At 47.4% G+C, this 21,097-nt stretch overlaps 1 protein-coding gene across 1 annotated transcript in view; it reads right to left on the bottom strand.

Annotated features, from left to right (window-relative positions):
* The window catches only part of Nwd1 (NACHT and WD repeat domain containing 1), a 57,342-nt gene that overhangs the window by 17,593 nt on the left and 18,652 nt on the right, over positions 1-21,097 (bottom strand). Inside the window, exons 6-12 of the mRNA XM_051178181.1 lie at positions 18,949-19,152; positions 17,781-17,940; positions 17,058-17,175; positions 15,391-15,549; positions 9,139-9,336; positions 1,474-1,596; positions 445-653 (exon numbers count right to left, since the gene is read on the bottom strand). Of these exons, the coding sequence (XP_051034138.1) occupies positions 445-653; positions 1,474-1,596; positions 9,139-9,336; positions 15,391-15,549; positions 17,058-17,175; positions 17,781-17,940; positions 18,949-19,152 (1,171 nt within the window). The remainder of the gene's footprint in view (positions 1-444; positions 654-1,473; positions 1,597-9,138; positions 9,337-15,390; positions 15,550-17,057; positions 17,176-17,780; positions 17,941-18,948; positions 19,153-21,097) is intronic.

The following is a 21,097-nucleotide window of genomic DNA, read 5'->3' on the forward strand; positions in this document are numbered from 1 at the left end:
GCTTGGGGACTGAATCCAGTCATTAAAATCGGTCTTGAGCCCACAGGTGTCTCCCGACCACTCCTGCCTCTTTTGAGGCAGTCTCTCAACACGCCTGTAGCTCTTCTGCTGGGTTGTGCAGGGAGCCAGTAAGCTCCAGGCAGCCCCAGCTCTGGATCACTGATGCTGCCCACCTGGCTGTGCTTGGGTGCTGGGATTCAAACTCAGGCCCTCAGGCTTAGCTAACAATTTATCCAGCACCTACTCTTTTACAAAAACAAACAAACAAGATAGCATGGATCAAACAGCAATCCTCCTGCCTCTGCTTCCCAAGTACTGGGATTCTAGTTGTGTCCCACCATAACCAGCTTCTCTTGAGTTGTGCTGTTCACTCACACTCAAACACACACACACACACACACACACACACACACACACACACACACAGAGCCCTCAGTTTGTTACCTTTGCGCTAGAGATGGAGTATATGACTTTGTTTATCTCATCTATATGGAGATCCCCGCTCTGAGACTCTGTAGGATTTGGCGAGCCTCTGTCCACAATGGTGACTTTCTCCTGGCCAGAGAGCAAGCTCCACAGGCGCAGGGTGTGGTCCTTTGATGCAGAGATGGCCAGAGTCCCTTGGGCAAACACTCGAATGCACCTCACTTCGGCTGCAGTGGGAACAGTGTGGGAGGGCGTTAGCTGGGGACAGTTTCTCCTGGCTTCTACCTCTGTTTCAAAAATCTAAGCAACTGCTGGGTCTGGTGGCTCACACCTTTAATCCCAGTACTCAGGAGGCAGAGGCAGGCAGATCTCTGAGTTCCAGGCCAGCCTGGTCTACAGAGTGAGTTCCAGGACAGCCAGGGCTGCACAGTGAAACCCTGTCTCCAAAAACCAGATAGAAAAGAAAGAAAACCAAGAATAAACACAAACATAAAAGCAAAAAAAGTTTCAAAAACATATCTTTCGTGTGTGTGTGTGTGTGTGTGTGTGTGTGTGTGTGTGTGTGCCTGTGAGTCTGTGTTTAGGTTAGAGGACAACCTGCAGGAGTTGTCCTCTTCTCCTGGAAGGTCTCTCCACATGGTTGCAGGAAGTTAACTCAGGTTATCAGGGTTATTGATGAGTGCCTTTACCTGCCGAGCCATCTCACCAGCCCTGCCTCCTCCCAGAAATATTGTTTAGATTTTCTTTTGTGTGTATATGTGTCTCCCTGTGTCTGTAGGTGCTCCAGAAGCTGGGAGGTGTCAGATGCCCTGGAACTGGAGTTACACAGTTGTGAGCCCTCAACATGAGTACTGGAACTGAAGTAGGATCCTTGGAAGACTGAGACAATCTTTGCAGCTGTTGACCCCAATATATATATTTTTTAATAAAAACTTGTTTGCAGCCACTGTGCATGAGGTGAATTTCGTGCAGCCGTAGCTGACTGATGCAGAGCAAACCCCAAAGCACAGGAACATCAGTGTGTGCGGAAGTCGCTCCATCCATCACCTGTGTGTCCTGTTAGAATGTGGACCACCTGTTGCTCCTCCACGTCCCATACTGTCATGATGCCATCCTGGGTGCCCACCACCAGTAACTTCTCTTCCAGGCTCCATGCTACGGCAGTGATGCCTGCAGACACACAAAGGTGACAGTGAGGACCTGGACACTATGGCATGGCCTCAGCCAAGACAGAAACTCTAGAGGGCAACCCAGAGACTGCCTGTGTCATGAACTTTTTTTTTTTTTATTAAAGCCTTATTTTTACTTTAAGTTGTATGTGAGAGACACATACACACAAACAAGTGCTGGTACCCACAGAAACTAGACACATCAGATTCCCCTGCAGCTGGAGTTGCAGGTGCTGTGGGATCATCCCTCTGTATGCCGTGAATATGTTTTATTCCCATTGGTTAATAAAGACGCTGCTTTGGTCTATAGCAAGACAGGATAGAACCAGGATAGAAATTCAAGCAGAGATACAGAAGAAGGGCAGAATCAGACAGATACTAGCAAGCCACCATAACAAGATGTTCTAGAGAACAGGTAATGCTAGGAAGCCATGTGGCAAAATGAAGATGAGTAGAAATAAGTTGTAAGAGCTGGTTAGTGATAAGCTTGAGCAATAGGCCAAATGGTTTGTGATTAACATTAAGCCTCTGAGTGATTATTTTAAAGCAGCTATGGGACTGGGCCAGACAGAAAAGCCTCCATTTACATATGGCAGATTGTGAGTCACTAGACATGGGTGCTGGGAACTAAAAGTTGGATCTCTGAAAGATCAGTAAGTGCTCTTAATTCCTGAGCCACCTCTCCAGCACCTTAAAATGAAATAAAAATTAACGTTCATTTCGTGTGTGTGTGTGTGTGTGTGTGTGTGTGTGTGTGTGTGTGCATGCGCGTGTGTGAGTGCAGATTAGAGGAAAACTTGCAGAAGTCACTCATCCCCTTCCATCATGGAAGTCCCCAGGATTGGACCCAGGTCATCAGGTTTTATGGCAAGCACTTCCACCCACTGAGCCCTCTCACCAGCCTGATGGGAGATATCCTTCTGTATATATAGTGGTTGATGAATAAAACAGTGACTGGCTGATTGGCCAGGCAGGAAGTATAGGCATGGCTAAGAGATGAGGAGAATGCTGGGAAACATAGGCAGAAGAGTGGTCATGTAGAGCCTGGGAAGAGAGGATGCCCCAGGCTTTCTCCAGTAAGCCAAGACCATGTGGAAATACACAGATTAATAGAAATGGGTTAATAATTAAGACAGAGCTGACCAATTAGAAGCCCAAGCCACTGGCCAACAGTTTATTATAACTAATATAGCATCTGTGTGTTCATTTGGGGCTGAAGGGCAGTGGGGCCAGCTGGGACAAGAAACTCCAGCAACACCATCCCCAGGCTATGATGGGAAATGGGGCTAGAGAGATGGCTCTGTGAGCAAAGCACTAGCTGTGCAAGCCTCATGACAAAAGTTTGGATCCTAGAACCCATGTAAAGTCAGATACAGTAGGATGCACTTCTGTAGCCCCAGCCTCCTATAGATAGAAGGGAGGGGCAGGAGAACGGGAACTTGAAGGCCAGTGCACTGTACAAAGCAGTGATCAAGAGACACTGCCTCAAACAAAGCTGAAGGCAGACTGCAGTGATGGCTCAGCGGTTTCGAGAACCAGGGTTCAGTTCCCAGCACCCACAAGGCAGCCCCTATCTGTCCGTACATATATTCAATGCATACACTTGTATAGATACATAAGGAAATCTAAAAAGATAAAACAGCAAGGTTGTCTTTTGACAGCAGAGGGGCTGAAGAAGTGACTTCCCCTTGGCCTTGCCTGATGTAAGGCTCAAGACCACTTCTAGTTCCAGCTCCCGGGGATCGTCTGGCCTCTGAAGGCACTGTCCCCACATGCACATACATAGGTACACATATACATATTATTAAAAATAAATACATATACATTAGAAAAGGAAGCTGAGTGGCGGTGCACACCTTTAATCTCAGCACTCAGAGGCAGAATCAGGTGAATCTCTTAGTTCAAGGCCAGCCTGGTCTACAGAGAGAGTGGAAGGGCAGTAAGGGATACACACAGAAATCCTGTTTTGAAATCTCCCAACAAAAAGAAGAGGAGGAGGAGAAGGGAAGGGAAGGAAGGAAAGGAAGAAAGAAAAAAGAAAGGAAGGAAGGAAGGAAGGAAGACAACTAGCAAATTAAAAGAGGAAAATAGCCCAAACCACAGCTTGGTCAATGGTCCTCACCCAGGGAAAGTCCTGTGCCCAGGGATTCTGCATAACTACATTTTCCCCTACATTTTTAGAGGCAGCAATTAGGGACAAAAATATGCCTGGTGTCTGGTGGTGCAGACCAGATGTCACCATTTGAATGTGGAGAGTCCCCCACAGCTCCTAGGACTCCTGTTGGTGCTGTTGGATGGTTCTAGAAGTTTCAGGGGATGGGCCCAGCCCGAGGAAGTAGGCCTTTGGAGGTGGGTCTTGGAAGTGTGACAACACCCCAGGCACCTTCCAGAATCACCATTGTCAAGTAATGCATAGCAGCTGTGGATGGAACCCTCCTTTTCATTTTGTCACCACTACAAGGAGAGTAACAGGCACAGCCACATAGCTGAGAGAACCTACAGTGTTCAAAGCCTCTGGCATCAGAGTGCTCTAATGGTTTGGTGGCCAACTACTGTAAGAGCTGCCCAGCAGGCTCACGTCCAAGCCAGGGCTGGGACCAGAAACTGACAGTCTCTAAGCCCAGAGCCTGGCATCCCAGAACCCAGGAGCCTGAGCCAGGATTGTCAGGAACTCAAAGCCAACCTGGGCTATGAAGTGAGTTCCAGGCCAACCTGAGATACCAAGTGAGACCCTGTACCAGACAGACAGACAGACAGACAGCTCAACAGGTAAAGAGTCTAAATACTGTATGCTATTGTGTTGTCTTTGAATTGCTCAATTGCTAAGGAAGAAATAATTGCTACAATGTACTTGATTATCAATGCTGCTAAATTAATTCAATCTATTTTTTAAAATGCTTTAACTTCAAAATGTAAGTTTAAGGACAGGTTACTGGGGAAAAGAATTTCTATTTTTGTTTCCACAGAAAATGAAAAGCTGTGGATTCCTTCCAGACTAACATGGTTTGATCAAACCAGACCCCCTGAGGCAGTGTCCCAGGTGATCCAACATTCAAAACAGCTGGGACAAGATGGCCTTGCAGACTACAGCCAGGATTTCTGCATCTTCTTAGGATCCCCAAGACAGCACCTGCTACCAGCAGAAAGCAGTTTAAAAGAATGATGTCCAAATTCCCAAATATTGTTTATAAATGTTTGTTTTCATTTATATGGGTTTCATTATAAATGATTAATGATCACAATCAATCTCTTTTTAAAGGTTAAAAGGGGATTATGGTATAGAAGTGAATACTTTGTTTTGGAATAGATTTTCATTTATTGATACAAATTTAAGGTCAATTTTGTGATATGTATATTTCTCTTATTTAGGTATTGTGTTAATATAGCTCATTTAAAATGTAATGTACAATTTAGTACAGATTATAAATGGTCACCTATAATAGTCAAAACTTATAGTTAGGTTACTTAGGTTTTCTAGATATACAGAGATGTATTTGAGGCAGATAAACATTCTTCAAACCTTTCAAAGACCTACAGAATATGGCATTTAAAATGGTTTAGGGTTTTTCTTAACAGTGAGACGTAACTGCTCCTGGCAACACCACCTGCGTCAGAAAGGAAGATGGACATCAAAGAAACTCGTTATGGAGTTTGTTTTCAAGACTAGTTATTTGGGCAAGATACTACTCTTGTCTGGACTGTTTGACTTTATGCTATATAAACTGGACATGCAGGACCCACAGAAAAGTGACTGCTGATTAAAGATGGACATTGCTACAGAGTTCCTGCTTCATGGAAGAGTCTGCCAGACAGTCTGCAGGACACAGACAAAAGTGACTGATAAACTTCCAAAACAGGTGGACAGTTTAAAGTTTCCTGCTTTGCTGAGGAGTCTGCCAGACACACTATGGCCTATGGGCTGAAGATGGAAACTTACAGAAGAACTTCAGGTGACTGACCAGGCAGTAAGTTGTCTCTGTCATTTCTAGAGTTTATATATGGTCTGTGGTCTTTGAGAGAGTCGAAGACAGATAGTTATGGTTATTGTTTTCCTTAGTTAGGATTAAAAATAAGTTACATATAAGACTTTAGACTCACAAAGATGGAATAGATGATGGAATATTTTCTTTAAATCTCGCTAAATGTTAATGGACTAAATATTGTTAACTGTGGTTCTTATTTGATAACTGTTTTCTTATATATTTTACTATGTTAAAGTTAAAACCCTTCTTTTTATTTTAGACAGAAAAGAGGAGATGATGCGAGATGTCATTCTGTAAATATGTTTCTCTTATTGGTTAATGAATAAAGCACTGTTGGCCAATAGGAAAGCAAGATAGGCGGGACTAAGATACAAGGAGGATTCTGGGAAAAGTAGTAGTTAGGATTCAAGATGTATGCACTTTCAGAGGAAGAAGGTCCAAACACTCTCTCCAGTAAGATAAGGCCACATGGAAACACTTAGATTAATAGAAATGGGTTAATATTTAAGAAAGAGCTAGCCAATAAGAAGCTTTAGCCATTGGCCAACAGCTTTATATCTATACAACATCTCTGTGTGCTATTTGGGGTTGACACAGCTGTGGGGCTATGGGACCAGGCTGGCAGGAAAACTGCTTGTAACACACATGCATGACAGCATGTGTGCCCATACACATGTAAATACACACACATACAGAGAGAGAGAGAGGAGAGAGAGAGGATGGAGAACTGCTCGGTGGCTAAGAGCCTTGGCTGCTTGTGCATGAGACATGGGTTTGATCTCCAGAACCTACTTGACAGCTTAGAACCATCTGTAACTCCAGTTCCAGGGGACCCAAAGTCCCTCTTCTGGCCTACATAGGCACTAGGTATACAGATGGTGCACAGACACACATAAAAATAAAATTAATGAAATTTTAAAAAGCCCAGCTTAGGCATGGAGAAACCAGGCTTTTCTGATTGCACTTGCATGGGTCCTATTCCTTCTGCATGCCTTAGTTTCTCCAGATGTGAAGTGGTTGGTTGCTGGAGGCTGTTAAGTCACAGTTGGCTCAGCTATACAGACCCATATTTTCTTTGTTTTTCTTAAACATTAACTCGCATTTCCCCCCACTTAAACAAATAAGGAAACAGAAGCTCAGAATGGGGGTGGACCCTCCTCATTCCCTAACACGACCAATGGAAGCACAGAAAGCACATGATAGGAACAAGCTTCTCACTGGTAAACTCCCCTGCCTATGCCAAGGCAGACATTACTAACCTGTCACAGCATCACTGATTCATCTCTAGCTGTACTCAAAGCCATTTTATGTTCTTCATTTAGTAAGAAGGCCCCAACATTCATGTGTTTTTATCTGAGCACGTAGTTACCTACACAATCCCCAGAACAGAGAGAGAGAAGGAGAGGGAGAGAGAGAGACAAGAAACAGAGACAGAGTGAGACAGAGATTATACCCATCTATGCTCACACAAGGAGAATATTTTCTCATAGCCTTACAATTAGAGGATGTTCTGGTGGAAGATTCACCCCAGCCCCTGGCATCCATATACCCAAAGAGTCTGGAATGTTATGATGGAAGTTCCACCCAAGCCCCTTCCCCCATCTTCCTCAAAACACTTCTGCATCTCAGAAAGCCCACCAAATGATGACCCCTCCCCTAGAGATGCTCAAGACCACTCCCACAGTGTATTTAAACTGTCCCCCAGAAAACAGATGCATGGTAGTCCCATCTCTCTTTTCCAGCTCCTCTCTGGGAGCTAGAAAACCATCTGGGAGCCTTGTATCCATTAAATGTGGGCTTTTTCTAATTCGGTTTGATTTGGATTGCTGTGTTGGCAGAGAGGTTTATCGGTGTGCAGAAACTTTTCAGAGATGTCCTAGTACTAATCAACGACATAAGAGTAGAAACAAGTTCTAGGTGCTGCCTCTAATAGGAAGAGGCCTACCACCCCCACCCCCACCCTTTCTCACTGACTGGAAGGCCACTATGACCGTAAGAGCTGCGGCAGCCAATGAACAAATCCTCACCCCTGCCCCGCCCCCCCCCCCAAGTGCCTCTGTTTAAGCTACTTGTATGGGCTCCAGTTCAACTGCTCCACTTGGGTCTTCCTAACCAGCACAGCCATTCTCATTAGTCCTCAGCAGGGCAGAGCTGAGTCATTTCCTCTGTGAGCCTCTGAGCGGTACCGTTTTTTCTATTGTGGAGGAAGCTGCTTGGGGAGTGGGATGAAAGGAACTGCAGCTTGGAGCCCTGAGCAGGCCGCCCATGAGTCTCAATGGATGAGAGCTAACAGGAATGCTGAGATAGGAGGGAGAAGGGTGGGGGGTGTGGAGCGGTGACGTGGTGGGGTTGGTACATGGCTGTGAACACACACACACACACAGAGACAGAGAGAGAGATAAATTTTTTAAAAAGAAAAGAAATCAGCCTGCCTTTGCCTATTGAGTGTTGGGGTTAAAAGCATGTGCCACTGAAGGGACCAGACCCTCACCCAGCCCCCTGCTTTGGCAGCCATGACAGCTTGTAGAAAAACCCAGCAAGATGTAGGCCTCTGACTCAGCAATATGTGCTGAGTTTTGACCTTGTCCTAGTCACTAGGAAGCCAGTGTGGCATGGAACCAATCAGAAGTTAGCTGGCAGCTCTGGATGGGCTTTCTGGTTAAGGTAGAGTACAGAGCATAGCAACTGCCATGGGAGAGCCTCTGAGCATAGCAACCATTCCTGCAGATGCAACTGACCAATCAACACAAGACAGGTAGCCCAAGCTCAGAGGTGCACCAATCCTGAGACTGATATGAACCTCCAGACACTCCCCTTGCTCTATCCCAATATATTCCTTGCCCCACAGCCATTCTGGGTCCCTCTCACCCCAGCCACTGTATCTAATGGATGGAGGACCTGAGTTAACACAGTTAACTTGTTAATTAATTAAAGACTCTTTGCTTTTGCATTAGTCTGGGTGTCTTGATGATTTGGGGGGTTCAGAATTTGGGCACAACATTGCCACCAGCCAGGATAAGAAAAGAAATCTTAAAAAATAACATATGGAATGTAGTAGAGTGGATACTGAATGAGACTAATGCAAGGAAGGGAAGATGGGTGGGTAGGTGGATGAAGGGATTCTGTGTGCACAGACAGGTAGATGGTGGGTATGTGGGTGGTTGAGTTACACTGAAGGCAAGGTGACTATGTGTGTCAATGCCTAAGTCCTCTTTCCCCTGGCATTCTAGTGTGACGTCTTAGTCCAAGTCCCTGTCACCCTATTAGGCCAGTCCGCTTCAGACCACACTTGCAGACCGAAACTCCAGCTTGTAGAACTCTGTGGGCAGCAGCTCTCTGGGACACAACCTCAAGGGCGTCTGCCAACTCCAGGGTCATGAATAGCATTTACAGTAGTAATCTGCAGCCCCCCAGGACAGAGAAGCCTAGTCATAACAATGGTGCCTTGGGGCCTCCTGTCTGGCAGAGGGGAGCCCCAGAGAGCAGTTCCAAATATCTGGCATCTGGACCCCTGAGTACAGAGTGAGCTGGTGTGGTTTTGTGATGTTGGGGACACTCACCTTTGTGACATCCAGTGAGAGTGGCTTGAAGTCGTCCCCCAGGGGGTTGTAGGAACCCTGCTAGGGGCACCAGCATTGGGTGTGGGCAGGCACGGAACCAGCTCTGGGCTTGTTGGCACAGCTGTCCAATCACCACTGGATGGGATTTGGCAAAGAAGAGGAGCCTGGCCAGGAGCTCGCTGTACAGCACGCTGTTCTCTGTGATAAAAAAGAGGTGTCACCTCCTGCCGAACCTCCACACCTCATGAGCCCCAATTCCTACAGGACCGCAGAAGAGAAGCTGGGACACCTCAGCTGTAGGCCCTGCCACCCTCCTGCCTCACTGTGTCCATCCATCCCCCTGCCTCCAGCACACAGGGTAGCCACCAGCTGTCCATGTCTCCTCTGCCTTGAGCTCTTCCTGAGCCTTTCTCATTTTCCTCCAAAGGGCACTTCTCCATCAGTGAGTTAACTAATTATTAACTCATTTTGTTATTGCCCAGATTAGCTTTGACTCCTGGGCTCAAGAGGGCCTTTCTCTGCAGCTCCCTAAGTAGCTGAGATTCAGGTGCATGGGTGAGTGGGTGTGGGAAGGAAGGGGGATGATGGCTGGATTGGTGGGTGTGGGTACACTGATGGATGGAAGGTAGGTGGATGGATGGATTCAAGGAGGGATGGAAAGATGGGTGGTGGGTGGGAAAACATATGAATGTGAGGGTGGGAGCTGACGGATGAATGGACAGACTGACGGACAAATGAGCAGGCTGATGGATGGAGAGATTGGTAAAGGTTGGAGGGAAGACTGGAAGGGTAGATAGACAGACAGATGGAAGAGGAAAGACAAGGAGGGTGGGAGGCTCAGTAGATGGGTAAAGTGTGTCCAGCTTTCAAATGCCACCTCTGTCAAATTCATTCCCTGTCCAGTCCAGTCCCACCACCCCAGGCTGTTGAGTAAGTTGTCTCTCCAGCCCATTTGGCAGCCCTCAGCCTCCTCCCTGCTCTTTAATTTGCCGGGAAATTGCATGTCATCTGTCTGGCCATTGCACAGCACAGCCACTGAATGGGCACTTCTGTTCAGTGTAGTGGCACATGCCTGGTATCCATCTCTCTGGAGGCTCAAACAGCAGGATTAAGAGCTCAAAGCCAGGCTCAGCTGAATAGCATGTCCCTGGCTGAAAAAGAACAGAAACTAGAGTTTATCAGTGGATAAATGTGTTTGCTAACAAGCCTGATGACCTGAGTTCCATAACCAGGACCCAGGAGAAAGCCAACTCCCTCAAGCTGTCCTCTGACTTCCCACACATGAGTATCTAACCACATGGGCACACACAAACAGAACATTTCTGAAATGGAGAAGACTGGGGAGAATTCTCCTTGGTTTTGAACATGCATCCACAATCAAGGGGCTCACATCCACCTGTAACCTAAACTTCAGGGATCCAACTTCTCTACCCGGCATGGGCACCTGCAGAAACTTAGAAAAATGAATTAAAATGGAGTATCAGAAATGGCTCTGTGAAAGCCACACTGGTTCCTGCAGCATTGGCTGGGGGGGGGGGGGGCATTCCTATTCCTACTAGGTGGCCATGCTCAAGGTAGATAGGGAAGTGCTCTGGGAACACATGCTGCTGTACCGCCCTCTGGTGGTAATATTCTTTACCGCACTGCCCCCACCCTGGGGGAACCTGGAGCTGTAAATGAAGGAGCTTTTGCAAAGATCTTGCTGAGCGTGTGTGTGTGTGTGTGTGTGTGTGTGTGTGTGTGTGTGTGTGTGTGTGTGTGTGTGTGTGTGTGTGTGTTGGGGGGGTGGCTCAGAAGGTAGAGCACTCCCCTAGAATGTACAAAGCCCTGGATTCCAGCCCAGCACCAAGTGAACAAGCAGTGGTGTACACAGCAGGAGGATTAGGAATGCAGGGTCATCTTCACTGCACAGAGTTCAAAGCCAGCCTTGGACACATGAGATTCTGCCTCAAACAATTTACAGGGAGTGTGTAGAGCCTTCAGGTTCTCAGAGGTAGAAAGCAGCTCAGGAGGAGGAGGCAGGACCTGGGCAGGTGATGATGACCAAGGGTATCATAGGGATCAGTCACAGTGTGGAAGGAGGGTGGGAATGGTTCCTAATGTCACAGAGTGTCTAAGCAGGTGACAATGCCCACTGATGAACTGCTGGCCTTACAAACGTGGGGGTTTAAGTTTGATCCCAGCACCTTGGCAAAAGCCCAGCCTGGAGGAGGTGCACACTATAACCAGGAGGTAGAGACAGTCAGAGATCTCTGGAGCTCCACATCCATCAAAGATGATGCACTCGTTGGGCTCACCTATCAGAAACACCCACACATCAGACACACATATCAGACACACACACACATAACACACACACACCACAGCACCATCAGACAAACACCATCAGGCACACACATCAGACTCACAGAGCTCACAGAGGTCAAAGACACCCACTGGACACACCAATCTAACACATCCATAGTGTTAGGAACTAGCAGCCAGCTGAACCCCACCCCCCGATGATGGGCGGGACGATCATGGCCATGTCATCGCTAAGTCAGCCTTACCTGGCGGCTCAAGCTTTACCTGACTGCCAGAGGACTTGCATGCGCAAAGCCCTCCTTTTAAAGCAAGCTCGCAAAGCACGCAAAGCACACCTCTCTCTTGCTCTCTCTTGCTCCCCCCTCCTTTCGGTTGGCCACCAGCTATCCCCTCTTTCTCTCCCCTCTCTCAATAAACTCCACGTGGGCACTGAGTCTCGTGTTTGTGTTTCTTAGGCATTAGCTGCAGCAAAAGAACAACACATAGGATGCACACAGAGGTATGACTTGACAAACCCTAAGATTAAATACTTTCAAAAACTTATGGGGCCACAGTGGCACACACCTTTAAACCCAGCACTACAGAGCAGAGTGGATCTCTCAGTTCTAGGCCAGCCTCATCTACAGAGTTAGTTCCAGGACAGCTTGCCTCCAAAAACAAAAACAAAAACAAAAACAAAAACCCCACCCACCTTTTCTTTGAATTGTTTAACAGTTTAATTCTTTAAATTTCATTTCATTTCTTCCTTTGTGTATGAGTGCACACACACACACTCACATGCTCACATATATTCTGGTGCATATGAGGAGGTCAGAGGATAACCTGTGGAAATCACTTCTCTCCTCCTACCATATGGGTCCTAGGATTGAACTCAGGTTGTCAGGCTTGGCAGCAAGTGTCTTTATTTGCTGAGCCATGGAGGTGGTCCCTCAGCTTTACTTTCTGAGGTGAGATCTCTCACCGAACTAAACTCACACATTCCTTGAGACTGGGACCTGCCTGATTACCCCTAACTGTGGCTGTCGGTGCATACTGCAGCACAGAGCTTTGAAGTGGGGCTGGGGATCTGAACTCAGGTTCTCAGGCTTGTATAGTGAACACTTTACTGAGTCATGCCCGAGGACCTATGTTTTTCCTCCTTGTGGTCTTCTTCCCTTTCTCCACCCCCCCCTCTTGTCTTTTGTCATAGGGTCTTACGTAACTGAGGCAGACCTTGAACTCATGATTTCCTCCATCTCCAGGGGGTTGGGATGACAGGCCTGCACCTCCATCTCCACTCTTCTGATTTATTCTTGCTTTGGGGTTACCTCAAGTTTCAGGAACACAGTGCCCTGTGGCATTCGGCTGCCCTGGTGCCAACAGGATCCTGCAGAACTGGACCTGAGACAGTCAGACAGGCCCCACTGCACCAGGGAGGCTCAGCTTTCTTTTGTTCCTCCCCTTGAACACCTCACTGGGGCAGTCTTCCCATCACCAGACTGATGGATTTGTCCCTGGTGTGCCACACTGAAGACAAAGTCTACATCTGTGTTCACTGCCACTTCTTTGTTTGTTTGGGTGTTTTGTTGTTGTCATGGTTCCTTTGTTTGAGATAGGGTGTCCTGCGTAGCTCAATTGTCCTGGGATTCTCTATGTGGACCAGGCTGGCTTTGAACGCATAGCAGTTCATCTGCCTGCCTCTGCCTCCCAGTTGCTGGGATTGAAGGTGTGCACCACCATACCTGGTTCTGTCAGTTTTTGTTTTTCTTTTGAGACAGACTCTCATGTAGCTTAGGCTGACCTTGTACTTTCTAGCTTTGAAGTTAGCTGAAGATGGCTCTGAACTCCTGGCCCTCCTGCCTCAGTCTCCCCAGTACTGAGATGCCAGGTATACGCCAATGTACAGACTTGCTGTCCAGCGTGTCTCCTGTTGAATCAGGTGGAAGGTTGGGCGTTCCTCTGGGAACCTCCAGTGTTGAAGCTGTAGCCTGGGACTCCAGTGCCAAGCTCAACCTCAGCTCCCACCCCCAATTTTACTTTCAAATAAAATGCTATATTGGGGCAGGCACGATGGCTCAGCAGACAAAGGTCAACCAGGCCACACATGACAGAAGGAGAGAACAGAATCCTGCAACTTTGTCCTCTGATCTTCACATGTGCAGTGTGGCACACACACACTCACATAACATAAAAATATAAATGTACTTGAGTAAATAAAAGGTAACACATAAAACAAGACACCATCTGAAGGACCAACTGACAAGCCTTCAATATCCTTCAAGCCCAGATGAAGGAGTAATTTTTATAAAGGTGCACATAGTGGCTCAGCCTGTATTCACAAGACTGAGACAGGAGCTTTGAGATCAGCTTGAATTACACAGTGAGACTCTGTCTTGAAAGGAAGGAAAAACAATCTTCTTAGAGTATGTGCTTTCTCCTTTGTGTGCATACATGTGTGTGGATTGTTGAAGCTGGATCTCACACACACTGGCCTGGAACTCATTATGTAGTCCAGGCTAGCACTGAACTTGTAATAATTTTCCAACCTCAGTTTCCTGTGTTCTGGGAAAACAGGTTCATCTGCCCCATCTGCCTACAGTGATTATTCTGTGTATGTATGCTCGTGTGTGTATCTTCATATGTCATGTGTGCATACCTCTGTGTGTATGGTCATTCCCATGTGTGTGCATGCTCATATGTGTCTTGTGTGTGTGCATGTTCATGTATGCATGTGTGCAGCTTGTGTGTGCATGCTCATGTGTTTGTGTTTGCATTCCCTTGTGTATGCATGCTCATGTGTCTTGAGTATGTGTATGTTCATGTATGTATATGTGCAATTTGTGTGTGTATACCCACATGTTCATTTGCATGCTCATGTATGTGCATGCTCACATGTATGCATGTGTGTGGTGCCAGAGGTCACCACCATCAGGTGTCTTTCCTTGATCACTCTCCGCTTTAGCTTTGGTATCAGGATCTCACTGACCCTGGAACTCAAGGGTTCAACTGGAGTAGCTGGCCAGCAAGACCCAGTGATCCTCCTGCCTCCACTCCACCCCCAGCACTAGAATTGCAGATGTGCAGCACCACACCTGGATTTTTACATGAGTTCTGGGGATCTGAAGTCAAGTCCTTCAGTTCTCATGACAGGTACTTTGCTGACTGAGCCATGTTCCTGACCTTTGAGACTGGTCCATCCTCCTGACCTCTGTGATTATTCTCATCTTCTGAATTTCATCAATTAAAAATCTATGGGGCAGTAGTGGTGCATGCCTTTAATCCCAGTACTCAGGAGGCAGAGGCAGGTGGATCTCTGCGGGTTTGAGGTCAGCCTGGTCTACAGAGGGAGTTCCAGGACAGCCAGGGCCACACAGGGGAACCCTGTCTTGAACAACCACAAAAAAGTTCATGGGACTCATTTTTATCTCCTGTCACTTAAGTTTGGGCACAATTCTCTTTATTCCCCTGAAATACTTCCTGTCTGGACTTGTCTAAGGGAAAATGTGGGTCCAGAGGGAGAGACAGCATTGGTTTTTCAGGATTTGTTCCAAAGTTCTTCCTGCCTGCATTCCAAATTCTACAGGTTAGTACTGTAAGAGATGTCATGAAATTAGACAAGCAAGTGACACATTGGGTGGATAGAGAGACACATACAGATGGTTGGGAGGATGGATGAATGGATGGGTGGATGGATAATCAATGGGTGGATGGCAGATGGATGGATGGATAGATAGATTGGTAGTGGGTAGATGGATGGGAGGGTAGGTGGGTGGGTGGGTGAATGATGGTGGGAGGATTGATAGGTAGATGGGTGGATGGAGAGACGGATGGATGGATGAGTGAATGATTGAGAGATGGAGGTGTAGGTTGGTAGAAAAATCAACTTTATAGTTCCCTGGGAAAAATGGGTTTCTCAAGTTTCTGGAGAGCAGTGCAGAGCATACCCTTCTGTCAGGCCAGGACACTCACCCATGCCCCGGAGCTCTACAGCAGGACGGCACAGCTGGAGGGCTTCTCTGACCATACCAACCTCAGGAGAGTCCATGTGAGAGGCACACATGTCAAAGTCATCCAGCAGGTCCTCAATGCCCCCAGAGATACCCCGGCAGGAGATCCAGTCCATGTTCCCTGTGGAGACAAAGACAATGAGCCAGTGCTTCCTGCTGGCTCATTCTGAGGTTCAAGAATGGCCTCCCTTTCTCCCTGGGGTTCTTAAACTCAGAAAATCTGGCACTGAGGATGATAGTTTCTTTGGTGGGCGCTGAGCTGTGATTGATAGAACATGACCTGGCCTCCACCCCAGCTGCTGCTGACATTTCTACCTATAAGTATGACTCTCAGAAATGTCCCCAGGATTTGCCAAGTGTCTCCCAAAGGAAGACTGTCCTTTGAAAATCATAGGTACGGGTGGTAGGTGGGGGGAAATGGATGGAATAGATATGTAGACAAGCACCCATCCACCTATCGATCTGTTCACCCGGCCACCCACCTATCCATCAGTCTGTCCTTCCATCCATCTACCAGTCCATCCATTCTTATATTCGTCTACCCATTCATACACTCATCTATCTACCAACATACTCATCCATCCATCTATTCATCAATACATACACGTAATACACCCTTCTATCATTCCATCAATCCATTTATGGGTCCACCCATTTATTTATGTACCTGTATACCTATCTATCTACACATCTATCTATCTATCTACCTATCCATCTCCCTCTATATCCATCCATCTACATGTCCATTTATCTATTCATTTATCAGACACACTGTTACTCTGTAATTTTCCCTTCTGTACCAACTTCCATTTGCCCATCCTTCCACCTCTCTACCTCTCATTCATTCATCCATTTGGCCAGCTTTCTATTCATTCATCCATCTGTCCATCTTCTCAAATGAAGACTAGCCCTTGAGAATAACATGTATGGATGTATGAATAGTTCAGTGGATAGATGAATGGGTGGATATATGGATAGATGGTGGATGGGTAGATGGATAGATGGATGGGTGAGTGGATTAATGGATGGATAGTGGATGGTTGGGTGGGTGGATGGATGGATGGGTAGATGGGTGGGTGGGTGGATAGATGGGTAGATGGGTGGGTGGTGGATGGATGGGTAGATGGATGGGTGGGTGGATGGATGGATAGATGGATGGGTGGGTGGGTGGATGGGTAGATGGGTGGGTGGTGGATGAATGGGTGGGTGGATGGATGGGTAAATGGGTGGGTGGATGGATGGATGGGTAGATGGGTGGGTGGGTGGATGGATGGGTAAATGGGTGGGTGGTGGATGGATGGGTGGATGGATGGATGAATGGGTAGATGGGTGAGTGGGTGGATGGATAGGTAGATGAGTGGGTGGGTGGGTGGATGGGTAGATGGATTGGTGGGTGGATGGACAGGTAGATGGATGGATGGGTAGATGGATGGGTGGGTGGATGGACAGGTAGATGGGTGGATGGGTGGATGAATGGGTGGGTGGATGGATGGGTGGGTGGATGGATGGGTAAATGGGTGGGTGGATGAATGGATGGGTAGATGGGTGGGTGGGTGGATGGATGTGTAGATGGATGGGTGGATGGGGGGTGTCTAAGGCCCTTGTGACCTCTGTCATGGTAACCCTTACCCAGCACCTCCTGCTTCAGCTCCTCCATGTGGCCTGCATGCAGTAGATGGAAAGGCAGTTCTGTCAGCTTCCTCCAGTTGGCCACTGTGCCTGAGAACCACAGTGGCTGCGAAGCCACCTAATGGAAGTGGGGAAGGGCATCAGCTTGGGCTTGAATTCGTGTGTTTTCCTTCCTCCACAAATACTGGCCAGGCTGGCACCAGATGGTGCTGGAGGGGACAGGGACATAGTGGCAAAAAGAGATACCCATCAACTCCTACAGCCAGGCTGGGCCAGATGGAGGGACCTGGGCCTTGAGCAGTTCAAGGATGAGGCACAGCAGGAAAATGGAAAAGTTCTGCTAAATCTGGGACATTGGAACTAGGCCTCGGAAGATGAGTAGGAGTCTGGTAAAATATGTCGAAGCAGTGGCATTGTCAGGCACTATGAAACTCATCTGCAGTTACCAATACTCAGGAGGAGACAGGAGGGTCACCTGAGCCGATTGACATTTTGATTTTATCCTCATCAATGGCAAGAAGGCCATTAATACTTAATGCAAAACAGTACACACACACACACACCATGTATACTGAGCCCTGCACCTAGAATTACATCCTGGGAATGAAGGGTCACCTTGTCGCTGAAGATGAGAACTGAAGTGGGGTGTTTTGAGAGGGAGATAAGGAAAAGAACAGTCATGTCAGGGTGTGGCTCTGGGAACGGAGTGGGCAGGGACTTCACCTTTCGGTCCAGGTTCAGTGGCTTCCCCACAAGTGGCAGGGTGATAAGTTTCTTGGTGCCCTGACTCCAGGCTCCAGAGAAGAATTCAGCTAGCACACTATGTCTCTTAGATTTCTCAGGCCCAGACAGGTATCGAACCCGGATCACCTTAGACAGCTGCCTGTGGAGAAAGGGCCCAGACTGATGACCCCAGGGATAGTACAAGTTTGGAGACTGTCCATACCATGTCCTGTTGTCACTTAATGCCAATCTCTAAAACGGCCCTTCTTTTTTCTTTCTTTCTCTTAAAAAGTTTTGCTGTTGGGGGGGATGTATGAAATGGTTCAGTGGATACAGGTGCTTGCTGCCCAGCCTCATGATCTCAGTTTGATCCCTGTCACTTCCATCACAGAAGGCAAAAACTGATTCACACAAGTTGTCCTCTGACTTACACACACACACCATGGTACACACCCACACCTACACGAGTACAGAAGTAATAAATAAATGCAAAAAAAGAACCTTTGATCTGGTGTAGTAGGTGGCACAAGACCATCATCGTAGCAGGAGGACCACAAGTTGAAGTCAAGTGTGGCCAGGCTGAATCGGGAGCTCAAGACTAAACTGGCAACTTAAGACATCATGGCAAACCAAAAGGTGAAAAGAGGCAGAGAAGGCGGCTCAGTGGGTAAAGTGCTTACTGTGCAAGCACGAGGACCTGAGTTCAGACCCCCAGCGCACATGGAAAACCCTTTCAAGGTGGGAAGCGCCTGTAACCCTGGTGCTAGAGAGGGACAGAGACAGCAGGGTGCTATTGTACTGCCAGTGTGACCGAACTGGCCACCTTCAAGTTCAGTGAGAGGCCCTACCTCCAAATACAAACCTGAGGCCAACCTCTGTCCTTCACAAATGCACACAGAAGTGAAGGCACCACATTTACACACACGTGCTCGCTCTCTCCACACACACACACACACACACAGTGATAAAAAGTCTAAGGGCCTGTGGATCCGGGATGGAGCCCCTGCCTAGAATCCCACAGAACTACACATAACACTGAAACATTCTCACACAACAAACAGATTAGGTGTGTAGGGTTCCCACTGGGATTGGTTTGTGCTAGACTGCATGACTACCCCAGAACAGGAAGCCAAGGATTTGGCTGTGAGCCTTTGCTGTCAGGGTTTACCTGTTCGCGATGGCCAGCAGTGTGCAGCCATCCACAGGCCTCCTGGTCAAGCAGTGTGCCAGGTCCCGGCGGAGCCGCACCCACAGTAGAGGTGGAAAACGCAGGAGCTCCTTGCTGGGCGGTGTCCAGTCCTGGTATACAGCCTGCAGGACCTCGTCATCCAAAGACAGCACATCTTTCAGCTCCGCCTCCGACAGGCCGTACCTGTATAGCAAGGCGCACAACACCCTGTGACAGCCCTGTGAGGGGGACGCTCAGAAACCTGCTTCTATCAGGGACCCCGTGCAGACCACTGCAGCCAACTCCCTTTCACAACATCTGCAGAGCCCTGCACAGGCCACTCTCCAGGCTCAGGGGGGTCTCAGTCAGGCATGGTGGCGCACCTCCGTCATCCCAGCACTGGGGAAGTGGAGGCAGGAGAATTTAGAGCTACATAATGAGTTTCAAGACAGCCTGGGCTAAAAAAAAATCTTTTGTTTGTTTTTCAAGACAAGTTTCTCTGTGTAGCTTTGGAGCCTGTCCTGGAACTCGCTCTATAGACCAGGCTGCCCTTGAACTCACAGAATTCTGCCTGCCTCTGCCTCTCAAGTGCTGGGATTAAAGGTGTATGACACCACTGCTCAGCTCTAAATTTTTTAAAAGGGCTGAAGGGCAGGGCATTGGTGATGCTCACCTTTAATCCCAGCACTTGGGATGCAGAGAGAGGTGGATTTCTGAGTTCAAGGTTAACCTGGTCTACATAGCTAGTTCCAGGACAGCCAGGGATACATAATGAAAACCTGTCTCAAAAACCCTAAAATTTGTTATACTGTTTAAATATATTAATAGTTGAATTAATTGTATATTATTACCATTATAACATGATAAATATATTAGCAATATTATTACTATGATACCAATATAATTTTGGTTATGTTCCTACATCATACCATATTAATCATTTTATATTGCTCACATTATAATATTCTACTACATGAAGATGTCACTGATAAATTCATACCAGCCATGAAATTACTGATGTGTCATCTTTCCTTGTGAATTGCATGGAATTATATGTAATATACATGTGCACATAGCTCTCTAAGGTACACTATCATTTTACTCTAGACTACTGGCAGAGCCCCTGGACACCACTCACCAATGTCAAGGTCAGCTCCTGCCCTGTCTTAAGTGACAAAGTGCCTGCAGATTCCGTCAAGACTCCCCCAGGGTTGAATATTTTGCAGTAGTCCTCTCTGTCTGGCTCTCTCTCCCTCTCCCCCCCTCAAGATTTGTTTTATTGTGAGTCCCATGTGTGGGTGTCCTAGACTGCTTTTGCTTAGGGAATAGTGAGGCATGGTGGTGTGCACCTTTTTTGATTGTTTTTTTTTGTTTTTGTTTTTGAGACAGGGTTTCTCTATGTAGCTTTGGAGCCTGTCTTGGAACTCACTATGTAGCCCAGGCTGACCTCAAATTCACAGAGATCTTCCTGTCTCTGTCTTCCAGAGTGCTGGGATTAAAGGTGTGCACCACACCACCAGGTTCACAATCTTCTGTAATTAGGTCTGGTGCCCTCTTCTGGAGTGCAGGCACACATGTGGGCACAACACTATATATACAATAAATAAATCTTTTTTAAAATTCTTGTTTCTTTGCAAACCACTGTTGTGTGGTGGCACACACCTTTAATCCCAGTACTTGGGAGGCAGAGGCAGGAAGATCTCTCTGAGTTCAAGGCCAGCCTGATCTGTAGTGAGTTCCAGAACAGCCAGGATTATACAGAAAGACCCTGTCTCAAAAAACAAAAAACAAACAAACAAACAAAATATGCTGGTCACAAGGAGGGAGGGCTCTGTATGCAGACAGTCCCAGGCCACCCCGGCAAGGAAGCCACGGTCACCGGCAAGAGAGGACTGAAGGCACCCACGCTACCTGCTCACTGTTGATGCTCATCTGGCTCTCCTCCCTTCCACCCAGTCCAGGCCCAGCTCATAAATACTGCTGCTGTGTTCTGATCGGGTCCTTTTACTTCAACAAACAACCAAAACATACACACACACACACTCACATGCATGCTCATGCTCACAGACATGCACATAGACACACACAGAAGACATGCACATACAGAGACATGCACACACATGTAAGCACATACACATGCCTTCTCAAG

The sequence above is a fragment of the Phodopus roborovskii genome, unplaced genomic scaffold (genome assembly GCF_943737965.1).
Source record: "Phodopus roborovskii unplaced genomic scaffold, PHOROB, whole genome shotgun sequence".
Classification (NCBI taxonomy): domain Eukaryota; kingdom Metazoa; phylum Chordata; class Mammalia; order Rodentia; family Cricetidae; genus Phodopus; species Phodopus roborovskii.